The 17,015-nt window shown below is 42.4% G+C and overlaps 2 protein-coding genes across 12 annotated transcripts in view; one reads left to right on the top strand and one right to left on the bottom strand.

The window, feature by feature from the left end:
- Positions 1 to 17,015, bottom strand: part of PHC3 (polyhomeotic homolog 3) — a 117,041-nt gene that overhangs the window by 55,514 nt on the left and 44,512 nt on the right. For all 11 annotated transcript variants that reach the window (XR_012906285.1, XR_012906286.1, XR_012906289.1 and 8 more), the window contains one exon: positions 1,043 to 1,283. Coding sequence is in view for 4 of the 11 variants with exons in the window: in XM_075937894.1 (XP_075794009.1) it covers positions 1,043 to 1,283 (241 nt within the window). In the remaining 7 variants the exon portion in view is untranslated. The remainder of the gene's footprint in view (positions 1 to 1,042; positions 1,284 to 17,015) is intronic.
- On the top strand, positions 5,155 to 7,527 carry LOC142830791 (A-kinase anchor protein 4-like). The gene has a single exon (XM_075937895.1). The coding sequence runs from the start codon at positions 5,170 to 5,172 to the stop codon at positions 7,525 to 7,527; it is 2,358 nt and encodes a 785-aa protein (XP_075794010.1). The 5' UTR covers positions 5,155 to 5,169.

The following is a 17,015-nucleotide window of genomic DNA, read 5'->3' on the forward strand; positions in this document are numbered from 1 at the left end:
ATATAAAAGTAGTAAGTACTTTAGCATTAATAAGGTTTGATTAAAAGTTCTAATTTAATGTTGGTCAATGCTATTTCAAAATAGGTTTTAAAAATAATGGGCTGAAAAAGTTTTCATTTACAACATTTATATTGAACCTGTAAAAGTGTGAGTGTCTGAAGTTATGCAAAAAAAATAATAATTAGGCATCTAAAAGTGGCCTCATTTTCAGGCATGTGTACTCCCCTTCCTCCAAAAGGAGCAGATGACTCGTTGTCATAACTGCCTACAACAGGAAATTGAAATGCCGAGGATTTTCCTCTGGTTTGACACCTGGGACTTTTCCTTCTTTTTCTCCATCCCTTCCCCCAGCCCTATCCATTTTCTCTTTCATTTGAAAAAATATCATTTGATATCTAATTTTTTAAAGAAGGGGATGGATTAATTTCCCAATTGACAAAATGGGGGTCAAAAATTCAAGAGCCCTCTATCTTGCAGACTTTCTCTTGCACCAGTCCTACTCAGCTCATTTACAATAGCAAACTTCCTACTCTTGAACTAGCAGAAATTCTTAAATTAAGGGCAATCTAAGGGCATAGTCTTGGATTGGTTAATCTCATCTTCTATTTCACCAAGTTTTCTTCCCCTTTTGTTTGTGTCACACACTTTCTTAACTTATTTTAAACTACAGTACATAATAAACTCTCTGAGGCAGGGACAGTCTACCTATGAGTTCATGCGCTGCTTAGAACAATGGTGTTGTGACCATGAATGGGTCTTTGGGTGCTAAAAGGACTGAAATATCACAACAACTAAGCTGGACAATATACACACACACACACACACACGTTTTTGCATTCTTTTTCTCCCTCTCCTCCCATTCTCTGTGAAGGCACAGAAAATTAAGAGAGACAAATATTTTAAGCCCCACAGAAAGTAATTATCTTCAAATGATTTGAGATCTCAAACATTCAATGACTATTTGAGGCAAGACACTTGTTTGTGTGTTATAACTAACAAGGTGAACTTTAACAACCTTTTTAAAGCTAAAGCTTCATCGCACCTGGTGCTATTAACTGATGTATACTTGATGTCCGTGTGACAGATGTACTTCGACACTCAGAAGTTGGGCTGTCTCCTTTTCTGTTGCTGTCTGGAGAATCCGGTTGGCTGGCCTTGGTACCAGTTACAGTTTTATTAGTACAAAGAGACAATGACTGAGCCTGACTACTGTTCTTTGGTGGGCCATTCTGTGAACTACACAATACACCCAACTTCTGACTGCGCAATGTTAAGTTCTGAACCTGAGAAAAGAACCATATATGAAAATGTATAGATAGAAATCTAATATGTTAAAGTCAAAGACAATAATTATCAAATGTATAGGATGTATTTCATCAAATGATACCAAGATATCTGTAAAAAATAAAAATTACACAAATTTAGCATCAAAGTATTTTATAGATCACATAATTTAAAGTAAATAAGACAACTATTCAGTTCAGCTTTAAACTGGTGACAAAGGAAACATTTTCAAAGTGCTGTTTTTAAAAGCTTTATGGAGCAAGCATCCATTTGCTCCAGACTTTGAAAAGAAACTAATTTTTGGAAAACACATTTTCTCTAATTTGATTTTAAATCTGACAAATTGCTCCCATATTGCTGTTTCTTCACAATTTTCAAGAGATACATTACTGAATTACCAACATACATATATATAAAAAAACAAAACAAAGAGGTTGTTTAATTTTAGTCAGGGACATATGTTCTGTGCCACACAACAGGACCATATTCTTCTGAAAGCACCCTTTAATTCAGTGGTGAGCCGTCTAAGGCTATGTCTACACTGCAGTGCTATTTCGGGATACTGGAGGTATCCCAAAATAGCTATTCTGTGTCTTTTGAGTGTGCTGTTATTTTGAAATATAACAGGCTCGTTATTCTGACATCACTGTAAACCTCATTCCACGAGAAAGGACATTTCAAAATAGCGATTTATTTCGAAATAAATGCTGTGTAGACAGTGCCAAATTTCAGAATAAGCTATTTTGAAATTACCTCGAAATTGCGTAGCACAAATTGCATCGCTTATTTCAAGTTAAGAATACAGTGTGCAACATTAATTTATTCAACCATAATGAAATACCTTTTATTCCCACCGTGGTCCACAATATACACAGCTTTGTTTCATGGAACATAAAATTAGTCAATGAATCTTTCTGACAATTGATTTTTCTGTTCTGTTCCCTATCTCTGCTCATATTTTTCAGCTCCCACAATGTTATCTAGGTAATCCAGCTCAGAAGCTCTTTCTCTGCAGTACATGAAAGAGCCAGAAAAGAGAATAGGTAGCCAGCTTCAAGAGCTCACATCTGCAGCTCTCCAGCTGTTGCTTGTTGTGCCATTCTCCATGCAACCACGTTTAATGATCCTTGATTATAAATGGGACTAATCTGTTTCCTCTATTCCTGGCTGCATGGAGAAGTGTTCAGGCCCTGCTCTCACCAACATCCTAGTCCTAATGTTCCCTTTCAACTCTGCCTGGAGCAGAGACTCTTTGGAGAATTTAGCCAAGAAGCTCTAGCTAATCTCTAGTGAGAATGTGAAAACTGATTTTCTTCCCAAAGGCTTATACTTTGGCCAAATTTGAGTGGATTTTCACAGGGACAGCAAAAGGTACATCTTTTATATAAAGATTACCCACTTTTAAGTGCCTGTTCCAACGCATGTGGACTCTAGAGATTATCAAAGAAAATGTTTCTCAAGAATTTTCTTACCAGGGCAAATCAACATATTTTTCTTGGAAATGGCTGAAATGTTTGGACTGAAATTTCAACACGTGCATGCACATGGAAGCTTGGGGGAGACGCCCAGCATGGAAAATTTCAGCTCAAATGGTTAAAATTTTGCAAAGTTATAAGCAACTGAAAACAGGTATCATGCAACATTAATCATAGGTAGCCCTACATATCCACTTGCAATAGCCAATCCTTTTGTGAATCCTATAAAGACCTTAGTCTCAAAGATCTCATCACAATTTTGAAGTATTTTCTTTTACTCATTTCAAATGTGTTCTTTTTAATTCCATCTAATCTCTCCTTGATCCCGTTTTATGAGAAAGATTAAGGAGCCATGCCCAATTTACCTTTGCTATATACTGTTCACTATTTTATACATCTCCGTGTTCCCTACTATTCCTCTAGTCTTCTCTTAACAAACCCCACATTTTCATTCTCTTATCCTTCCATAAACATTTCCATGCTTGTTGTCATTTTGGTTGCCCATCTCTGAACCCATCCTGCTACTGTGATGTTTATTTTGGGATTAATTATAAGAACTAAAACACAGTATCCAAAACAACTGGGTCACTTTTACCTGGATACCTATGCCTAACTAACTACCTATGCCTAACTTCAGCCAGCCACAACCTATGCCTAACTTCAGCCAGCCACATTTATCAGTTTGACATTAAGCGAAAATAGATATATGCATGGTTACCAGGGAAAAAAAGGTATTTTCCTCATATCCAGTGAACTAATGCATCAAAGAAAAAAGGTAAATACTATTTCAAAATATAAATGATACTTAAGATTATTTCATTTAGGAGAATATTCAGTTACGTTAGTGTTTCCAGAATTTTGTCACCTTTTAATTCTTATGGAAACTTTATTTTTTAATCTCCTAGATCTAAATGAGGAAACTACCTGTACTTCATCAGGGTATTCCCCTCTGTGAACCCTATTTCTATGTTATCTACATCTAGTATCTGATATTATACCATAATTAGTTGCTAAGTACTGGACAATATTTTTGCATCAATGGTTCATACAAGTATGTTATTGTGTATGGCGCAGTCAATAGGAAAGGCAAACTGAGCTGAAAAAAAATCACATCATGGAAGGAAAAATGCTGCTGCTATGATTATTATACAATATACTTAACTGCTAAACAGTGACAGACATGTGTCTGACAGTGACAGATATGTATGTAATTATGTGTAGTATAATCATGTCTAAAGGACCCATCATGAAAAGCATGACACATACAAATAGTAAAGCACGTCCCCAAGGACCTCAGACAATCCAAACAAAAGATGAAAGAAAGGAAGTGTTACCATCCCCAATTTAGAGATGGGGAAGTGGGGATTAAGAATCTGACTTGCCTGGGATCAAACATGAAATCTGTGGTAAAGCTGAGAACTGAACCTAGATCTCCTGAGTACCAGCGCAATGCTTTGAGCACAAGGACCATCCACCCTTTCCAGAGAGCTATAAGCCATACAATAATCTACAAACAGAAATGTCATCTGGGAGATTTAACATTAATCTCACAAAACTATAGTGAATATTTTATAGGGAACAATCCTGCACTGGCAGAGAGATCAGATGACAAGATGTCTTTGTATACTGTCTACAATTTGTTAATTTTTGAATCATCTGAAAATGGGAGAGAGTGGTTTTATAATATTCATCACACTGTATTTTAAGAGGGAAAGATACATGGACTGGTCATAAAGAGAAAAAAGAAGGAAAATAAAAAAAGGGAAAGATGAAGAAGAAAGAAAATGAGAGAAAAGCGAGGAATGGAAAGAGAAATAAGACGTTTTTCAAGTCTAGAGGTTTTTTTGTTCAGCCATTGTTGGGGAGCTATGATCTTTGTGATGTCATCATCTTAGGGGAAACACCATGACACTACCACCATCTTCATTCTAAACTCCCTCTTCTAATCAAAAGATAACCTCTGTCCTATACTATCAATATATCCAGAAAATGCAATTTAATGCAAGTTTCATTGCTAAATTGGGCTCATGCCTTGTTTATGTTTACAAAAAGTTTTTTGCTTATAAGGAAAACAAAATAAAGTCTCCATTCCCTCAGATCACATCATAAAACACCCTCCAAACCCAAATGACACAGATTTAACACAGGCTAAAGGAAACATTTATAGTAGCCCACTTTTAAAACATTGCCAACGCATCATTGGTTGTTGGTGAAATTGGTTCTTTGTGACATCACTGCTGCTATAGAAACCATGAGTCAACAGTGGTAAAGAGCCCATCTGGCAGTAGAAGAGCATGGAAAGCTGAGAGAGGAGGCAACATCTCGAGTCTGGCAAGGTCATCAAAAGCACCGCAATTGATAAAAGAACACTTGACGGTCCTGGGCACAGTCCTATTATCAACCTGCAACCATGTCTCAGGAAGTTGACTGGTTACATAGCCAGGCAGGTGTGTGTAAAGTAGACCTCTACAACCCTGATGAACAGAAGGACCAGGACCGGAAAGTGATCTGTTTTGTTGATGTCTCCAGCCTGAATATAAAGGACAAAGATTCAAAAGCAAAGAAAGCTGCTAGCCATGCCAGCAGCATCTCTGAACCTTCAAATGAACTTGATCTGGGGAATCTGGAGGAAAAGGAAGTCATTGTAATAAAGGACAATGAGAAACATGATCATTCTAAGACTGAAGGAGCAGTATGTCTTTTTAAACAAGGTTCAACTGATGAACTCAGTGTTGTGAGCTGGCTCAACAATGACCTTCAGAAATATGCAGTTGGATTCCAGCATGCACTGACCCCTTCAGATGCTCCACAGAAACGCAAAGGCAGTGAAACCTTCAATGATCCATCATTGTCCCAGAACAGTGATACATCTTTAAAGTCTGCTGGTGCCCAAAAGGGAAAGAGAGATCCAGATGATGTTTCATACTATGTAAATAAGCTGTGTTCTTTGGTTGTTCAAATGGCACGTAAAGAGATCACAGATAAACTGGAAGGCACTGCCAACAAGTTTATACGTCAGGGTATTCATGGCTCAGCTGGTGAAGGGAAAAATAATACCCGTGGTTCAGTGAGCAAAATCGCATCACAAATGGTTAATGAGGCTGTTGAGGCAAGCACACAGGACCCACAGGGTAAATTACCATCCCCCAGGTCATCTCAAGAAAAGGCAGCCAGGAAGGAAGATACTTCAGGATCCAAAAAAACATCACTCTTCTACGGTGAGATGTCTAATCAAAGTGGTTTAAAGCAAGGAGGAAAGCCTGGAGATAAACAAATGTGTCAGCAAGCAAAACAGTCTGGACATGATGATTCTGGTACTTCGGTAAGCAAGGGGTTAATGGTTTATGCAAATCAAGTTGCTTCTGACATGATGTTCTCATTCATGAAGACCATGAAAGTCCAAAGGAAGGATGGAAAGACAACCCCAGCTTGTGTAGTTTTGAAGAGAGTAGTCCTCAAACACACCAAAGACGTCATATCAGACTTGATAGACTCAACTATGAAAAATCTACATAATGTCACAGGGGTGCTCATGACAGATTCTGATTTCGTTTCCACAGTGAAGAAGAATCTATTCAACATAGGAAGCCAAAAGTCTACTGAAATTTTGGAAGCCATGGTGAAACGCCTGTTTAAAGCCTTAGCAGGAGATGAAAAGCAGTCCAAGTCTCAAAGCCTGGCATACACATCAGTTAAAACAGGCTCCCAAGACAGCAAATCTCAGGGCATGCAATTTACAGCAATGAAAAGTGAACTGCATAGTCAAGGGAAGGATAAAGACCGAGGATCCAGCAAGTGTCAATCAACGTCAAGCAAAACTTCAGAAAAGCATTGCTCAATGGATAAGTATGCAAAAGACCTCATTGTGACTGCATTAATGTTGATACAACAACATCTGTTACAACAGACAAATGGCAAAGAGTCAACACATGAGTCTGGCTCCACTTCGTTTGGATATGTTTCTCGTGATTCTCATTTTGAAAAGGCTGGGAGCAGCCAGAGTTCCAAGTCCCTGTCGATGGCTACTGGATCAAGGCACTCTGGGGCAAGGAATGACCAACTTGACTCCCAAAAGGGAGACATATCAAATATCCTCTTATCAATCATTCAGAAGGTCTTATGTGAGGCTGGTTTCAATATAGATGACAATGCATTTGAAACAAACAAGAATTATAAAGAGGCTGTGAGCAGTGAAAGCAAGTCTAGCAAAAAGGCTTTATCTAAACCAACCAATTCAGCCACAGATCAATCTGACAACATGGATCAGATGAACAAGCAATTTATTGATCAACTGGTGGAATCTGTGATGAAACTGTGTCTTTTCATGGTCAAAAACAACACCCAAGATTTAGCTGGTGACATGTTGGATGAACAGAATGCCTTTGGTGCTTCATCCTCAAAAACAGCAGCACTACCCAGGAAAAGTTCACAAACCAAGGGTAACGGAAAACAGCTAGTATCATCTGGTTCTGAAGTGATAGTGAACAATCAGAATGCTAACAACAGTTCCCTGAACAAAGAACTCCAGGCTATCCTTCAATGGATGGCTGCATCCCACTTCAATGTGCCCAACCTGTCATTCATGAATCAAAATGAAGGAGATTTGAAGAAGCTTCCCCAGTTGGCTGAAAAAGCAGCCAAGAAGGGCCACAGTGTTGGTGATATTCTCCAAGAGGTAATGAGGTACTTTGAAAAACAACAGATGGATGCCGCTGTGGGAAACATGCCTCGTTGTGGGTTGCTGGACTGGTTGCTTGCTAACCTGTAAGCAAGTGCCGACTCTTCCTCCCTCTCATGTTACTCTGACCCAGCTTAAGCGCCCACATCAACTCTTTGCTGGTGCAACAAATAAGAACATCACAAGCCATTTGCAGAAGACAGCACTGCAATGAATTCAACAGGCTGTCATACACTAGCTGGGCAAGAACATCAATAAAAAAATTTAAAAAAGGAAGACTATTTTATTAAGCACTTCAACAGAGTGTGAAAAATACAAGGCACTAGTCAGAGAAATAAACCTGCTACTCTACAGGTAGATATGAAAACTAGAGTGGGGTGAGGAGAAAATAAAGAAATAAGTGGCAAGGAGGAGTTTTTAGGGGTCCACCAGGGAAGTCCCTTGCTAGAAGCATTTCTAGAGTAGATGGAAAGGATATGTTCTGTGATTTCTACTAGGGTGTTGTCTCTGGACGCTAGTCAACCATTTCCTTTTTCATATCAACCTTTGACTAGTAGGTGTCTGACTCAGAGCTTCCTTAAGAAGTATAAAATTAACATCATTTTTGCCAATTTTATTGCTGTCCACTGTCTTCCACATAGTAGTAGTGAAACTGACCATAGTCTTATTATTTTCACTCTGGAACAGTTTAGTAAAGCACGTCTTCAACACTCTTTAAGAGCTAGACATTTCATTATTTGAAAAAAATGAAAGTTTAGAGTTTGTGGAAGATGGTATAAATCACTTCTCAGTAAACTTCTCAGTTGTGCTGGTGAGTCTACATTTCAAAGTTTTTACTTCCGTACACAGCATATATTGTAAAATGCCGGAAAAAATTGAGTTTAGAAACGCTTCTGAATATTGGGAGACTGGAGAGAAGAGAGGATACATGAAACTGATTACTGCACATCTTTGAAGATTTTCCAATTAGGAAATAACAAAATAAGGATGAATTTTCCTTGACTTTTATAACTGATGAGACAAAACTAGTTCATAAGACACTTCCTAAAAACTGTTCCCAATGCCTTCAAAAACCTCTTACGCTGTGTTAAAAATTGTGTTTAATTTTAACATTTTCTTAGCACCAGAATTTCTTTTTTACTAGTTAACTAGCACATTTACCCAGTATTGCTTGGATCCTGGAAGAGAGAATCGGAGCGAGGTCCATGGGGGGTGCAGGAGTCAGAGCTGGGGACTTAAGGCAGGGGGTTAGTGTGTATAGGGGTGCAAGAATCAGGGTTGGGAAGTGAGAAGGGGCTCAGGGCAGGGGGCTGGGAGTGTAGAAGTAAGGGCTAGCGCAAGGATGGGCAATAATTTTTGACTGGGTGACACTTCAGAAATTTTTTAAATGGCCCCGGGCCGCCCCAGAAGCGACGGGGCCTCAGATGGAAGGGGCGGAGCCAGGACACTTCCATGCTTCCCCGCCCACAGACCCTTATTGATCTGTGGGTGGGGGAGCATGTGAAGACTTTGCCCCAGCCCCCGTCCTCCCCCAAAGAGAACCACCAGCTGTTCTGAACAGCTGTCAGTTCCTCATGCGCTCCCCTCCCCAACCCCTTCGAGGTCAATCAAGGCCTGGGGGTGGGGGTGCATGGGTAGTTTGCCCCCGCTCTGCAAGGGAGCACCGCGCTTAGAGTCATCTGCCAGATAAGCAACAGCTGGTGGCTGACAAAGTGCCAAGACTCTTGCAGGGTAGGAGGAGACTCTGCATGCTCTCCCCCGCCCCCAGGTCAATCAGGGCTTGGGGGCAAGTGGAGCACACAAAGTCTCCTCCTGCCCTGCCTAAGCGCCACGCACTCCTGCAGGGGCAGGGTGGGAGGAGACTTCACATGCTTCCCTGCGCCCCCAGACCCTGATTGGCCTGGGGATGGGAGGAGTGCGAAGTCTCTCATTCCCCGACCTCTAGAGCGCAGTGCTTAGAGTCAACCACCAGGGTTGACTCTAAGCACTGTGTACTCCCCTATCCTTAGGGCCTGATTGGGTGGGGGAGCAGCAGGACCTCCATGGGCTGAATCAACCCTGTTGGTGGGCCTGATGCAGCCCGCAGAAGCCCTTTTGCCTGGGTGAGGGAATGAGAAGGGGGTGGGTGGGTGAGGAGGGACTGAAGCATCCCACCACAAATTCGTATCAGGGATGCTTGCTTTTCCCTTTTCTATCCCTAGTGAGGGAGTGAGAGCAAAGTACACAGCTTGTCTGCCCCCTGCACTTTCCAGCCAGAGTGAAGAATGCACCAAACTGTGCATTTAGCCTTCGCTTTCTGATGAAGGAGAACATCCAGCAATGTCCTTGTATAAATCTGGGGGAGGGGTCCTTCAGCCCCCTGCCCTTCCCTAAAGGGTGCTTGGAGGGCAATCACAGACAGAGGGGTGGATACACCCCCCAGCAAGCCCCTTTTACATGCCTGGTGATTCTGTCTCTTTTCTGTATGGTTTTATGAGAAGCAATCCCATTTTAGGCACATCCCATTTTCCTGGCACAACCAAACCCTTACCTTGCTTTAAGTTATGATAAGAGGAAGCTGTACACCAAATTTGGTGGTCCTAGCTCTTACTGTTTAAGTGGAGTTCTTGAACAGACAGACAAATTATCTCAAATACATACTAGATTACACAATAGATGCCATCTAGTCAGCATCCAATTGGAATAAACCTGGAATATCTGTTTGCTTCCATCTTTTTGAACACTGTAGTTGATAGTTAGGAAAGAAGTTAGCCTATACAAGCTAAATTGCCTATTACTATTTATATTGTGGCAATACAAAAAATAAATACTAGCTACTTTCCAAATACAGAGAAGAGTCCCTACCTTTAAAAGACAAAGTCTGGGGGGCATAGGATACATCATGCAAGCAAAACAATGAATATGAAAACAGGCACGTGTTATTTAAAAGTTTTATTTTCTAAATACGAAACACACTTAAATTCCCCTCCCTCCCATCATTCGACCTTCTTCTCATGGTATATAGGTACCTCACTCTTGCACTGAAAAGCTGAAGTGGAGTTAGAAAGTTTAATTAAGGTACCTGGAGGGTGGGCCAGGCCAAACTGAAGATGAAGTTCATCAGGGAGAGAAAGTTGATAGTGTGCATAAAGGGAGAAAGAGGAGCAGGAAGGTTGTAGGGAGATAGGAAAAGAATTTTGCAGTCCCTTTCTGGTTGCTAGAGAGTAGAAGAAAGGTTGACTAGAGAAAGGCAAACACCAATATGCACAGTGAGGGGGTATGGAAAAGGGCCTGAGGACAAGGCAAAGTAGTATGAAATCCATAGAGGTTGAGGGGCATCTGAGTGAATAGAAATGAGTTGCCATTGATTACTGGACTGGAACCTGGAAAAGACAGAAGGTCTAGGTTTCACTACTGGTTCAGTGCAAAACATGGTACAGAAACACCCTGATGCAAGACAAAGGAGGATTACTGAGTTTGGAGCTGGAGTTCCTAGTGTACATTTCCTCTGTATGCTGCAGAACCTGGGAAAGGGTGAAGAGACTGCAGGGGTTGAGCCTAGCTAGAGGAGAAGAGTTATTTTTCTTTGGGTTTATTGGACTTTATCTGGAAAGGGTCAGACTAAATAGAACATGAATGAACGAACAGCTAAGTCATGAGAAAAGGCAGGCTACCACACTTAAAACAAATTCAAAGGACAGATGTTACAGTAAAGTTATGCCAGAATTTAAGATTTTTTACCATCCCATAAACCAGGATTTTAGGAAAAGTAAACTATACATTAACATTAATCTGAAAACTCGTGTGAAATGAAATAGTTTTAGGAAGGTTGCCATTTAAAAGCTTTTCAAATTGTTATGCCAAAGGTATACTTTCTTCCCAAACTTTCACAACTACCCTCTCCCTGCCCCACAATAAGTTCAAGTAAATTACACACATTTGTAATACTACGATCACCATTAATTTGACGCTGTACTTAAACTATTATTTGTCATTTGGGAAGAGATCCAGAAACACTGAATAGAGATACTACATATGAGGAATAGTTGGCAATCATATTAGTAAATGTTTAATTTTGATATTTTTTCCACGGCTTTTAGCACTACTTTAAATAGAAAATCTCTCTATTTTATTAACTTCCTTTATTCTCATCTTTATGTTGCGGTACAAGTTGCTTTTCTGAATTGCAGGGAAAAGAGGAAGAGCAAGGAAACAACATTTACTGCAGCAGAAGCTCTTAGTTACACATTAAACTGTAACTTCAAAATGTCTACACAATATACATGTGGCAAGTATAGCCACTGAACATTTTCAAAGAAGTACAACCAGACTGCTAGTCAGCAGTAAGGATGTGATTGTGTACTCGAGTACATGGTGAACTGATGAGCTTAGGCTCATCAGTTAACCCTCACAGTTACACACAGCTCCCCTCCCCTGGCACTGCTGCCTCTGTATCAGAGACAGTCACTGCGGGGAGAGAGGGGGGATGACAAGGTGGGAGCCAGTACACATGGGAAGCTGGCTTAAAAGCTTTAAAGCTGATTTCCTGCAAGCACTGCAGACTGTTGCCTCTGATGCAGAAACAGCAGTGCAGAGAGTGGGTAGGGGGCGGTGGGAGCCTATACACACAGGAAGCCAGCTTTCAAGCTGACTCCCTGCACCTACCGGATCTTGCCAAGCCGCCTGCCTTTCCTCCATGCAGAGGCAGCGTGGGGAGGGGCAGATGAGCACAGGTTCCTGCCTCGCCTCCCTCCCTCCCTTCTCCCCCCCCCCCCCCGGCACATGTAAACATGTAACCGCTGAAATTCTCAGCAGTTACATATTTACAAAAACAAACACATTTTAACATCCCCAGTCAGCAGCATCTAGCTAAACATATCCTCAGTAGGAAGGAAAGGACAGGCATAATCACTTGAAAGCACATAATCACTGCTGGGCACAGCAACACCAACAATATACAGTAAACTTCCGATAATCCGGCACCTTTAGGACCCAGGGGGTGCCGGATTATCAGATTTGCCGGACTATCAGAAGGGGGGCTATGAGGGGTCTGGGGTGGGGTGGGGGAGATGCCACCCCAGACCCCTCATAGCCCCCCCTTCCAATAGTCCGGCTCTGCCCCAGGCGTCCCTGATTCAGCCGCTGCTGGTCAGTTTCAGCAGCGGCTGAATCAGGGACACCTGCAGCAGAGCAGCTGGAGTGCTGCCGGGTTGGTCCGGTTGCGCCGACCCTTGGCGCGGTGAGACCAACCCTGCAGCACCCCAGCTGCTCTTGGGGACGCCTGGGGCAGAGCAGCTGGGGTGCTGCCGGGTTGGTACCACAGCGCCGCTCCTCGGCGCTATTGGACCAACCTGGCAGCACCCCAGCTGCTCTGTCCCAGGTGTCCCCAAGTCAGCCGCTGCTGAAACTGATCAGGGGCTGACTCCAGGAAGCCCAGGGCAGAGCAGCTCTGCCTCAGGCTTCCTGGAGTCAGCCGCTGGTCAATTTCAGCAGCGGCTGAATCGGGGACAGCTGGGGCGCTGCCGGGTTGGGTCCCGCAACCCCGAGGGGCAGTGCTTATGGGACCAACCTGGCAGCACCCCAGCTGCTCTGCCCTAGGCGTCCCTGATTCAGCCGCTGGTCAATTTTATCAGCGGCTGAATCGGGGAACCTGGGGGCAGAGCAGCTCCAATGGTCCAGCTGCCTGGAGCACTTCCAGGTTCCTGATGGTGCTGTAGTTACAACTCACATATGAGAATCAGGACAAGGAAAGGAAGCAGTTTCAAGAGATGAGTAGAAAGCTCTCAAAAGATAGGCACTGAACAACAGGGTGGTAGGGTCTGAAGGCTGATTAACACAATGGATTTTAATAACAGTAGAATCCCTTACGGGATACTACTGGGAATAGTGCATCTGAGAAGTAACATGATGCACAGTACTACAGCTCATCCTTTAAAAACTGACAATTACTGTTGAATCACATCTTTCCCCCCCAAAAAAGAAATGTCACTTTGCAATTCCACATACTGTGCACCCCACATTCTAGATAGTTGCTATGTTTTGTCCAGAGGTTTCTGTCACATTATTGGATTTTCAAGTGAGCAGACAGATCAGTGTTGCACCCATAGGCGGTGTTTGCCCCCAAATTCTGTAAAAAGTTGGCCATGTGAGGTGTCAAATGAAAGCTTATGCTTTGCTGATTCTATGTATGACAATCAGGTACTTGTATGATTTTTGTATGTGAAGTTATAAATATGGGTTCTGTTCTTGTATTGTAAATGTTCTCTGTCTGGGAGGGAGCAATGGGCCTGGACTGCCTATTGTGAAAAGGATTGTTCAGTGAATAGCTATGATAATTAGCACTGCTCCATGGACAACAGCTCTCTGACTATGTCTACACTATGGGGGTTTACACAGCCGCATCCAGGGAACGCGTCTGCTCTTCCGCGCTTTTTTTTTTTTTTTTTTTTTTTGAGGAAAAGTAGATACACTCTCTCGGAAGCCCTGTCTTCCTCATGGAAGGAGGAAGAATGGCTCTTCCGAGAGAGGAGGCTTTCCCAAAATTTCATCCAGTGTAGATGGGCTAAATTTTGGAAAAGCTTCTTCCAAAAAAAAAAAAACTATCGCAAAAAGGTATGCACATTGTGGAGTGCAATTTGCATACCTTTTCCTGATAGATCATTGTAGTGTAGACATAGCCAGAGTGGCCAATACACACCTAAGGAATGTGTCTGGAAGCCTGCAGACCAGCCAGTGCATAATGGCTACTTGCATGTGAGACAAGACACTTGATCATGTGATCAGCTTCAGTTTGGGAGACACCAGGAATATAAAAATCCCATGAAGCCATCTCCATCTTGTCTTCAATCTTGCTCCTGATTCCAGATGCATCGTTGCTAGGGACAGAGAACCGGGAAGGATTGCTGACCCGTCCTAATGTAGGATATACACCAGAGACTTCTAAGCTAGCAGTTTGTAACATTTCTGCCAATAGCCTATATCAAAAACTTGGTGACTGATGTATACAATGTATTCTCCTTAATCTTACTCTCAACCTTTTCTTTCTTTTATAAATAAACCTTTAAATATTAGATTCTAACGGACTGACTCATCGTGCTCTTGAGGGTAAGATCTACAGTATAAATTGACCTGGGACTGTGGCTGGTTCTTTGGGACTGGGAGGATCTGTTCGGAGTTGGTGAGATCAGGTTTTATAACCTCTCAGCTGTGTGTACGGTCCGGGGCTGATTGTGGAACAGGGAAAGCTGGGATGTCTGAGGGGTTTTGCTTGTGAGGCTTCCTCCTGGCCAGACTGGCAGCTGAAGTGCTCTGTGTGACTGGTTTGTGTCCTGTTTGGAAAAGGTCTCCAGTTGAGGGCTGTAAGTAGCCCTGGTTTTGAGCAACTTGCCCTGAGCTGACATCCTCAGCAGTGCCCAGACTGCTAGATATGCACATGTGAAAAACAGGAAACCATTTGAAACAGACCTACTGTGACCTACTCTGGAAAAGACCTGGAGAAATTTCCTGTTCTACTGATTCAAATGGATCTAACTCCAGAAACCACCACATACAACACACTCAAGCTAGAACCACTGCACTGAGAAATCATCTGGGGTCTAATCTAAAGTTCTGCTTAAACTGTCCACCAGCCACAGTAGGATGAAAAGCTCTGTCAGTTCCCTGCTGCTAGAACCATTCCCTGCCACAGGGGGCTGCAGGAGCCTTTTCCCACTGCAGTTTAAGACTTTAGCAGGGAAAGGCTTTGCAGAAAATACTAGTGTGGGCATCTTTCCCCGCTGCCTCCCTCTGCCAGAGCCTATTACTATCATGTGCAACTGAACACCACAGCGTAGACGTAGCCTGCTTTTCATTGCCACATGTAACTATACATACTCTACTCACCGCCACCAGTCGTGTGCAGCATAGACATACACTTAGAATTATATTTAGACATTAAGGCTGAGAGACTGGCAATGCAGAGTAAAGTTGCTGTGGAACAAGATTTTTCCCCTTGAAGAGGACTAACTTTTTTGAATCTTTTACTTTGGGGTAGCCTTAGTTCAATCCTGCTGCTGTTTCTCATTTACTGAAACTACTACTAGAGAGCCCAGCATAGCATATGATTAAAACTGCTCAAATCCCTAATATAGAACCTGCTATTTATATTCCATTTATTTAGCCACTGGTGGAATGGAGAAAGAGCTATGCAATAAGATTTTTATATACTTACCCATACATAAGACCATCATGCATCCTATCTTTCATGCCAAGGCCACATGTAAAATATCAGTCAGCTTCTGCGTATTCTTCACTAGCTTACCAAGAGAAAAAGGCATTCCTTTGGGGAACTCGTGGCATACATTAAGATCATCTAGAAGGGAAGAGCATGTTTTTGGAACCAGGATCTCATCTGCTGATCAAATTGCATTAAAGGCGAAACCTCCTTATGTTGGCCCTATAATGTTGGGGTAGGCTACTGTTCCAAAGCAGTTTGTTACAGACAGTAATATGAGATGGGGAAAGCAGTGGACGTGATATGCCTTGACTTTGGCAAAGCATTTAATACAGTCTTCCACAGTATTCTTGCCAGCAAGTTAAAGAAGTGACTTGAATGAATGGACTATAAAGGTGCATAGAAAGTTGGCTAGATTGTCGAGCTCAATGGGTAGTGATCAATAGCTCGACGTTCAGTTGGCAGCTGGTATCAAGGGAAGTGCCCCAGAGGTCAGTTCTGGAGCCGGTTTATTTAACATCTTCATCAATGATCTGGATGATGTGATGGACTGCACCTTCAGCAAGTCTGCAGATGACACTAAGTGGGGGAGGGGAAGGAGAGGTAGATATGTTGGAGGGTAGGGATAGGGTGCAGTGACCCCTAGACAAAATGGAGGATTGGGCCCAAAGAAATCTGATGAGGTATAACAAGGACAAGAGCAGAGTCATGCACTAAGGATGGAAGAATCACTACAGGTTGGGGACCTACTGGCTAAGTGACAGTTCTGCAGAAAAAGACTTGGGAATTACAATGGAGGAAAAGCTGAATATCATAGAATCATAGAATTGGAAGGGACCTCAAGAGGTCACCCAGTCCCGTTCCCTGCCCTCATGGCAGGACCAAGTACCTTCTAGAACATCCCTGATGCCTATCCAACCTGTTCTTAAATGTCTCCGGTGATGGAGATTCCATGGCTTCACTAGGCAATTTATTCCAGTTTTTAACAGTTAGGTAGTTTTTCTTATTGTCCACCCTAAACCTCCATTGCTGCAATTTAAGCCCACTGCTTCTTATACTATCATCAAAGATGAAGGAGAACAATTTTCTCCCTCCTCCTTGTAACACCCTTTTAGATACCTGAAAACAGCTGTCATGTCCCCCTTCAGTCTTCTCTTTTCTAAACTAAACAAGCTCAATTCTTTTAGCCCTCCCTCATAGGACATGTTTTCTACACCTTTAAGCATTTTTTATGCTTTTCTCTAGACCTTCTCAACTTTATCCACATCTTTCTTAAAATGTCATGCCCAGAACTGGCCACAATACTCCAATTGAGGCCTATGAGTCAGTGTGTCCCTGTTGCCAAGCAGGCTAACAGAATATGGGGCTACATTAGTAGGAGCACTGC

This window comes from Pelodiscus sinensis, chromosome 10 (genome assembly GCF_049634645.1).
Source record: "Pelodiscus sinensis isolate JC-2024 chromosome 10, ASM4963464v1, whole genome shotgun sequence".
NCBI lineage: Eukaryota > Metazoa > Chordata > Testudines > Trionychidae > Pelodiscus > Pelodiscus sinensis.

Coding starts and splice junctions, on each gene's coding strand:
- LOC142830791 (XM_075937895.1), top strand. CDS start 5,170: ATGTCTCAGGAAGTTGACTGGTTACATAGCCAGGCAGGTGTGTGTAAA.